Genomic DNA, 8,535 nt, shown 5'->3' with positions numbered 1-8,535 from the left:
TCGTTAGAGAGGCTTCCGAGTTCTTCACCCTGCTTTTGACTTCGAGCAGGTCCGATATGACCACTCTGACGATCGATTTGTGGCAAGGCACGTACCTGATCCGAATGCAGACTCGTTAGCTCACACTCTGTCTTCGGTGCTACTGACGCCAGGATGGTGAACCCTAAGCATACTATCGGGAAAATGAACTTTTGGCAAGACACGTTCCCAAAAGCGATGGAAATGATGAAGACAGAACCCATGCCAAATATGAAACTCGCATGGTGTATCCATCATGTCTTCGTGGGCCGATGTTCAGGCCCGATGACAGCTGGCTTAAAAGACAATGTGACTACATCTGATCTGGGCAGAGCATCACGGGCCTGCAATCATGATTCAGTCGTTCATTACGCAAATGCCTCGAAAATTTGCTTTCCCTACGTTTCGACTGGCACCTCAACTCTCGTGAGAAGACATCGAATGTTGGGTTTCCACTGCCCTTTGCGAAATTTTCTGTTCACTGGTTCAGTAGCTGCCTCCATATATCCAGGTCTTTTACATAATTGACGACATCAACGTGTATGAAAATGAGCATTTCTGGGATGGCATGAACACCGTTATATCGTCGCTGGTAGATCTGCTCATGGCTAAGGTGAAGATCAACTGCGTTCAAGTTACTCATCACGAGTCCGCATCCTACTTTGGATATCTAGAAGGTCTTGCGAGATAATCCCTTGAAGCACTGCTGAGAAGGCTGGAAGAAATGAGCCGCAAGGTGCTGTGCTCCATCAGGGAATCACTCGCGGATGGACACCGCTTTAGGGTGACCTTGAAAACAATAAGCCTACTTCAATAATATAGTAAACGCGGTCGTATTTGGCTTCATAAAAAGTGTTAGGGCATAAGAGCGCTCGGGTAGTTTAGAAGAAGTTAAGAAAATATCAAATCCGGGTTTCAAGGTTCCATAGCCGTATTAGAAAGAGAACTTCCGATGGCCTGGCGGATTGCATTCTAGTTCGACCGGGTAAATGGGCGCCTCCAGCTCCCACCGCGGTTCTTCTGCTTTGAGTTCGGCAATGGGATGCTGTGCGCGATGCAGCGTCAACGGACTTGGCTCCATGGATGCTTGACTTGTTGCCGTCCATGCTGGAGTGTATGCCGATGACGGGGCCGAATGGCCTTGCACTTCGCTCATCAACGCATCTTCTCGGCAGTCTACCGTCTCGGACGGAGCAGTGTCCGCGAAGCGATGTACGGTAATCCCCGACTTGATTTCCTGATTCCGCCGACGTATGCAGACACAAACGATGACGATCGTCAGGGCAGCTACTGTGCCAGTGACGCCCCCGACAACGCTCGCGATTATGGTGATTGTGGACTTCTTACTTGGGGGGGCGTTCCCGCCATTCGTGTAGTGACCTGGACATGTCAGCGATATTTAGACCACATCAAAGTTAACCGCACCACTAAAGATTTCCTTGACTTCGTCGCTAGACCACTCAATCTGTGTCATAGATCTGTCGACGTTCAGCAAATTTCAAACACCAAGAATAAACCCGGCTTACCCTGCAGCATACCAGTCCGCGATGGACGTGGGCGTGTCATAATCATTGTTCTCGCTGGAGTAGATGTGACTCCAGCTCAGGTTTACCAGGTCAAAGACACCAAGTCCGTTTGCCCATGGATCGACATCCTCAAATACAGCCTCCTGGGAGCCGAGTCCGAGGTTGGCACCGCCGATCACAACCATTTGCCGTCCACCCGCCCGGACGCACGCGTGGTCTGCGCGGGGCGAAGAAGATGGATAATCGACCTTGGTCCAGTGAAACCCAGGAATAGTCAGCACGTACAGATCATCGTAGGCCTCTGACAGTTGGCTATTGAATCCGCCGTAGACAAATCTATCAATGTGTTAGTCAATGACACCGTGTTGACCTATGGGAGCGACACGTACATTTCTGTCGTTCCGTTCGTACCGTTGGCAGAGACGGTACAGAAGTGGCTCCGGTTCGAGGGCGGAGATCCCGTTGTGTCCTGCTTGAGCCACTCATCTTTGTGTATGCTGTATATGTGGGCCTGGTCAAAGGCGACATATCCTTCGCCTTCCTCGTATCGGGACGTTTGACCCGTCTCGCCCCCAAGTACGATGACGATACCGCTCTCTGCATAGTTGGCAAGGCACGTCGCGCTGCCGTGATAGTATGTGTCATTCTTGTTGAACCCATTCGTTGACGTAGACCACGTGCCGGTCTCCAAGTCATACATTGATGTGGTTACTTTCGGAATCTTCGTAGCCCGAGGAACATCGACACTCGGATCAGTATCGACATTGACCCATCCTCCAACGAAAAAGGCTGTATTGTCACACACCACAGCGCCCGACCCGGCCGAACGCTGGGCTGTCGTGCGTCGAGACGTGGTATCCTCGCGTTCCAGTCCCCATGATGTGCCGCTCAAGGCCGGCTGCATGGTCCAAAGGTATTCGCTGCTGCTGTTCGCTTGTTCATTGGTCGAGACGCCACCCCAAGAGATCAATTTCCCGCCGTCCGAGGTCGTCAAAATGTCTGGGTAATTGTTTCGCGGTGATCCTGTGTAATATAGTTGGTTGTATGATAGTGAGTCGTTCGACCAGGATGAGCTTGTTGGAATTTGTAGCATGTAAGGACCTGCTACTTATCAGAATATGGGCATATTAGCAATGGAGGGTGTTGCAAACTAGACTCGTTGGAGTTCGCTGCTCCGTTCTGGGTTACCAGAAGGCCGCCATCGACATAGATGTAATCGCCTGATACAGCCGCTGGTTGAGAATGTCAGCCGATATACCTGAGAAGCCATTCAACAGCCGGCTTTACCCCCAGTGGCTATGCGCCTCGAGAATCCACTGTCGTCAGGCGAAGGTCCCGTCGTGCTCTGGCCCGCGATCGACGCCCCCTTGGAGGAGGAGGCGGCAGTGAGCAGCAGGGATGACAATACTCGGGTATGCATTTTCATCAGAGGCTGCAGACAGGAAGAGACGATACGAGTTGCAAAGATTTAAAAGAATTTGCGTAAAAAGGACAAAATCTACAGTATCCCGCGCGCTGACAAGACGAGTTGTACGTCACGCAAGGCTAGAATCGTTTAACTGGATCGTTTAACTGGAACACGGAACTTTTAGTCTGGGGCCGTTACGATGGCTATGCCAGATGCAAGTAATAACAAGGAGCGGTCTCCACAATACTTAGACGGGCCCAACGCTATCTTCGGGACGTCGGACGTTTCTTGCTGCTAGCGCGACTGAAGGGTTCTCAATACGATATGGGGGCCGAGGTTTGGGATGTTCAAGTCGTGCCTGGCTTGAGTAATGCGTCAGCTTGACTTCCTGACGAATCGCAAAGTATAGACAAGAAGCAAAACAACTGTTGTGCTTGTAAACATTCATTGAATAGAGCGAGCTATCTAGTTCGAGCCCTATAAACTAGCAAATGCTACTCATCAGTGTTGAACAACCTATAAGTGACATGATCACTAGTCCCTTCTCTTCGACTTCGGTTTTAGAAACGGTCGGATGACGTCTATTTCTCGCTATAAAATCACAGGGTAATGTCTACAGGATATAACGCCTCCATTTCTGGATCCGAAGCAAGATTATACGTGTATTCAGCTGACGACGCATGCACGGGAGTTCTCGATGACGAAGCGAGATAAATCTGAGGATACCTTGTATTTTGTACACTTTCATACGCGGTGAAGGGATTTGAGATTCTTTCAATAACCAGTACCGAAAATAATACGCAGCACCGTCCACGGCAACCTAGCATCAAGATCACGGACATACTGGGGGACCATGTTCCGCCTGGGCCAGCGTCTATGACTTGGACTCTCTTGGGCGCCGTACCGCCCACGAACGGGTGAACACTTGAGCTCGGCCACGATGTCTCGTAGGAGTCGTTATTAAGGCCTAAAGACGCGTTCCAAGAAACGTTTCTTACGGCTCCACATATTGAGGCAGGCCACAGGATATACATTGCGGGCGACACGTTGTGCGTACGTTGTGCGTCGACGAATTCAAGGCCATCCCACGGCGGCTTCAAGGCCACCAAGCATGCACATTGGGGGAACCACCATCCCAGGCCCCAGTATACCTATGCTAATGGTGACGATAGATGCCATGAAAGGCGTGCTATGAAGATGTCACACCCAAGTTACAATATAGAGTTAATATAGAGGCGATACTGATCCTCAAAGGTTAGACATATGATTCACGATAGGACGGTTGAACGTGTCAAGTCATGCACACGAAGCATAAGACCCTAATAAAAAAGTACTGTCAATATGTGCTACGCCAGGCCAATTATTTGCGATGCTGCTGCTCATACTGATGCTCTTGATATGCGCCATGCTGATCCACTGCGACTCGATCATCTTCCACCTCGCCGTTGGCCTGCGCCATCGGCAAATCGAATGCCCCTCTTGACGGGTGGTACACGTGGGTCTCCTTCATCATCACTATCGTCGCCCGCAGTTGTTCCCAGTGCTGCCAATCTGCGTTTACGCTCGGCCGGAGTCTCCGGCTCGCCGTCCGCGTCATCCAAGATCTTGACAGGTCGGAGCGGCTCGTCCGTTGCGGCAGCTTCGCGTCGCTTCTCGCTGCCGATGCTGCTACTAGCCTCACCGGAAGATTCACCCGCTTCTTCAGGCAATTGCGGCTGCTGCCGCTGCCGCTCGGGTTGCTTCTCGTCCCAGCCAGACGCGTTGCCGGTCTGCTTAGCCAACGTCTTGACGGCGGGTGGCGCCGATGACTGTTCGACGACGTCGTGGCGAGTTTTGGGGTCAAGTTTACGCATCTCCTTGATAAAGTCGTCCTTGGTCATACGCTTGCCAGCCCCGCCAATGGTGAAACGAACCTGCTTGTCTTCTGCAAGCTCTTGGGCAGCAGCCTTGTTGCCGCTGGTACCTCCGAAAAGCCAGCCCTTCTTGAAGAGCCCCTCCGCCGGTGCGCTCGGCTCGCCCTCCGTCCCGGGCGTCACAGGGGCTTTGTCGGACGACCCACCGAGGCCAAGGTATCTCTGGCATTGCTGAAGCAGGTCGGGTCCGTCTTTTTGCTTGTCCGTGGGCAGTTCGTACGTCTTGATGACCTCACCGGCTTCGTCTTCAATAACAATCTGCGAATGGTTAACATGTTGTCACGAATACGGCACGGAGAGAGGTTTACTCACAGTGTTGCCAAACTGGTACGCTCGGGCGGGTGCGTGTTTCGGGTCGCTCTTGACTTTGCGCTTCTCCATCTCATCCCTGTAGACACCGCTGACGGTCTGCTTGAAGTTGGTCCAGTTAACGATGGACCCTGACCTCTGTGCTGGTGCTGGCCTCGCTGCTGCCTCGGCATCATCGGATACAGCCTTGCCCCTGCTGCTACTGGGCTCCAGGGCGAGAACGTCGCCATCACGGTTTTCCACCACAATATGGCTGCCCTCTTCGTAAATATTGATTTGCTCGTCCTCCTCCTGGGGTGATTCCTGGCGGCTTGGGTGGTGCTCCATCTTCTCATCGTACCGATCGGCGTCGCCTTCGACCAGCGTCTGCGGAGTGCTGTCTGTTGTAGAGTCCTTCCCGTGGGTGCTAGGCTCCATGGATGACTGCCGTGTCGAAGGAAAGATGGCCGATTGCGACACGGGTCCGCCAGGTCCAACGCCGTAGTCACGCGACTTTCTCCGTCGGCGGTGGGCAGAGGATGATCGACTTCCCTGCTTGACGTTTTCGCCTTCCTTCTGCCGACGCAAGAACTGCCCGGTGACACCGACAGGGGGCAGAGTGCCGGGCGGGAAATCGGGCATCTTGAGTTCGTCCTCCTCAGAGACGGAGCGCGCCTGGGACCTCGACTGCGAGGAGATGCGAGGCAGGCGGTTCATCCACGTCGGGCCGTCTTCGGGGGAGGTTGTATAAGACATTGTCAGACTCAGCGTATTGATGCGTTTGCCGAGGGTAAAGACGGCAATAGAAGAGCCGTGAATAATGATGGAAGTAATGACGAGGAACGTCGTAATGGGCCATATCAAGGCAACCACGGTATAATGTGGAATATCGGTCGGAGGCGTGTCGCTCAGTGGCACAGCCGTCTCGTAGGCAAGCTCGGCACGCGCGAGAATAGCGATGAAGATGGCGCCAACACCAATGGGGCCAAAGTGGCCAGCAAACAAAGCCTCTCGCCACGTCTTGATATCCGGTATAAAAGGCTTGAGCGCAAGCATGATGGGGATGCGGCGAAAGAAGATGACGAGAATCGCCAGAACGACCAGACGCCAGGCGGTGAGTCCGCCGGCAATGTTGTTGTACTGCTCCCAAGGGATAATGGTTCCGAGAAAGACAAAATACGCCAGGTTGATCAAAAGATCGATAACGTTCGAGACATGGGACTCTTCCGTCTTGGCGTGGAACCAGCCATCGTTCGAAAAGCCGACACCGGCGGCGAAGCCTACGAGCAAATCATCCATGCCTAACATACTGCCGGCACCGGCGCAGAAGAGGGCGAGGACAAAGTAGAAGACAAGGAAGCTCTCGCGATCGATGAGGTCGCGCTTCTCAGCCACTCGAATGGCGTGCCTGGCAATGTAACCGACGGTGAATCCAAAGATGGCGCCAAAGATGCACTCGTACAAGATTGTATACACAAACCAGTGGTAGGTGGTCTTCCTTGCGTCCATGTGCTCCTGGATCAGGTAGATGCCGAGGTAGACAAAGGGAAAGGCCATGCCGTCGTTACAGCCCGACTCGGCAGACAGCAAGTCTCGAAGATGCTTTGGCACTCGCTTGGCAAACTTGCCCTTGCCGACAACCGATGACGCGAGGACGGGGTCCGTGGCGGTGACGCAGGCGGCGACAACCAGACTGTCAAGCCAGCTGATGGCCGGGACAGCCCACCAGACAAAGAGGCTCACGACAAGCCAGCCAAATGTCATGACGGGAAGGAGGAGCAGGATGACGGACCTCCAGTGTTTTTCCATGTAAAACTTGGGCAGCTCTACGCCGACGGCGAAACATTGGACAACGAGGACGATTCGGGAGAACTCGAGGGTGATGAGGTCGACATTGCCCCAACTCTTTGGGTCGATCAAGTTTGCGGCATGTGGTCCAAAGATGATGCCACAAAGCGTGGCAACAGTGGCTTCTCCAATGTACATACGCTCCTTGATGAAAGAGGAGCAGAGCATGAATATCGAGGTGAAGCCACCAAGGATAATGTATACCAGGTGGGCACTGGTGATCGAGAGGTGGTCCCACGCCATCGTGCTTATTGGTCCCGGGTTTCTTCGTGCGAGTCTTCTTCGGAGTGGTTGCTCAGCCGGAGCATGCGATACCGTCGGCGCTGGTGACGATGCAGCCCAGGACGGGAAGGCAGAGGATACCCCAATCGATATTCTGGGTGGGAATCGGGTTGCTAGATCCAGACATTCAGATAGCAGGTGGGCTACGCTGCTTCTCGTGGGGTTGTCGACGCGATAAGAGTGGTAGAGACAGCCCCAATTGCTGTTCGGTGCTCTCGGCGGTCAGTATGTTGCGCACTGTCGGGAATTTTCAGTCAGGGCATCGAGACGACGAGCCATTGAAGGGTGGTGACGAGAAACAAAACAAGCACAAGAGAAGAAAAGTCGCTTGCAGCAAGTCTTCGTGAAATGACGGCGCGGCGACACCGGCTAGCGCTGGCGGTGGTGGGGTCAATCGGGGAACACATTGCGAAAACGAGGAAGGCCCGGTGCAGGGTAGGTAGGTGCATGGGGGTGCGGGCGTGCGCCTTGAACGTCGAGGGTGGTCCTTGGGTTTTTGGCGTCGTACCTCCGAGGCACGCGGAGACAGGTTCCACGTACTTTCAAGGAGGTCTGCTCCTTGAGGCCCCTTGGCCTTTTCATGTTCATCACGGTCAAGGCGCCGCGCGACAGGGCATTTTGGCGAATGCTCTTTGGCGCCAGTTGGCTCCTTGAGGTATTGTCCGCAACATTCCGTAACCGGCGGGGGGGGATGCATCTCAACGGGCGCTCAGCACTTTTTTTCCAGTCTTCAGCCCAATTACCTCAGGTACCTGGCCGCCCAGAGGCACCACGCTGTGGTAACGCTCCTGATGACATCAGCCCCGGACTGGTCATGCCGTACGATGACCCTGGACCCAGACCTAGTCCGGCTAGCCCACTACCTTAAACCTGACTGTTGCAAATAAACACGCATCAGGCCCCTGTCTAAAAGACCTGTTTTTCGGTACCGGACACAAGCTTAAATTTGGTGTTTTCTCATTCACTTGCAGCTGGTCTGCCTGACTGCAGGCGTTGGCATCGATATCGCCCGAATCCTGACCCGGATAAGAGGGACCCTGACAAGCATTGGCAAAAGCTTGAGTGCAGGCTTTTCATCGAGACCATTGGTCTCTCCACAGCCAAGCCGGCGTCTCAACTCTGGGCGCCAAGACGGCAGTACATCCGATTCTTGTATTCTGCCGAGAGGCCTAACGCATGTCAAAGGCTTGGATCATCATTTTCACCAATAGGCCCAAAGTGCAGTAACAGTGCTGGTCAATGATGGCGCGAG

General features: G+C 53.6%; 3 protein-coding genes across 3 annotated transcripts; 1 reads left to right on the top strand and 2 right to left on the bottom strand.

The window, feature by feature from the left end:
* Window positions 1-952: 952 nt before the first annotated feature.
* On the bottom strand, window positions 953-2,964 carry VDBG_07835 (conserved hypothetical protein; the record flags this gene model as incomplete). Its single annotated transcript, XM_003002330.1, has 5 exons — window positions 953-1,398; window positions 1,444-1,496; window positions 1,545-1,880; window positions 1,934-2,567; window positions 2,832-2,964. 5 exons carry the CDS (start codon window positions 2,962-2,964, stop codon window positions 953-955), a joined length of 1,602 nt encoding a protein of 533 aa, XP_003002376.1.
* Window positions 2,965-3,892: 928 nt separating this feature from the next.
* On the top strand, window positions 3,893-4,112 carry VDBG_07834 (conserved hypothetical protein; the record flags this gene model as incomplete). Its single annotated transcript, XM_003002329.1, has 2 exons — window positions 3,893-3,899; window positions 3,967-4,112. The coding sequence occupies 2 exons, from the start codon at window positions 3,893-3,895 to the stop codon at window positions 4,110-4,112; spliced, it is 153 nt and encodes a 50-aa protein (XP_003002375.1).
* Window positions 4,113-4,379: 267 nt separating this feature from the next.
* Window positions 4,380-7,244, bottom strand: VDBG_07833 (Na(+)/H(+) antiporter; the record flags this gene model as incomplete). Its single annotated transcript, XM_003002328.1, has 2 exons — window positions 4,380-5,123; window positions 5,178-7,244. 2 exons carry the CDS (start codon window positions 7,242-7,244, stop codon window positions 4,380-4,382), a joined length of 2,811 nt encoding a protein of 936 aa, XP_003002374.1.
* Window positions 7,245-8,535: the final 1,291 nt, after the last annotated feature.

This window comes from Verticillium alfalfae, genomic scaffold (assembly GCF_000150825.1).
Source record: "Verticillium alfalfae VaMs.102 supercont1.10 genomic scaffold, whole genome shotgun sequence".
Classification (NCBI taxonomy): domain Eukaryota; kingdom Fungi; phylum Ascomycota; class Sordariomycetes; order Glomerellales; family Plectosphaerellaceae; genus Verticillium; species Verticillium alfalfae.
The sequence above is the reverse complement of the archived record's forward strand: the minus strand, read 5'-3'. Positions and strand labels throughout refer to the sequence as shown.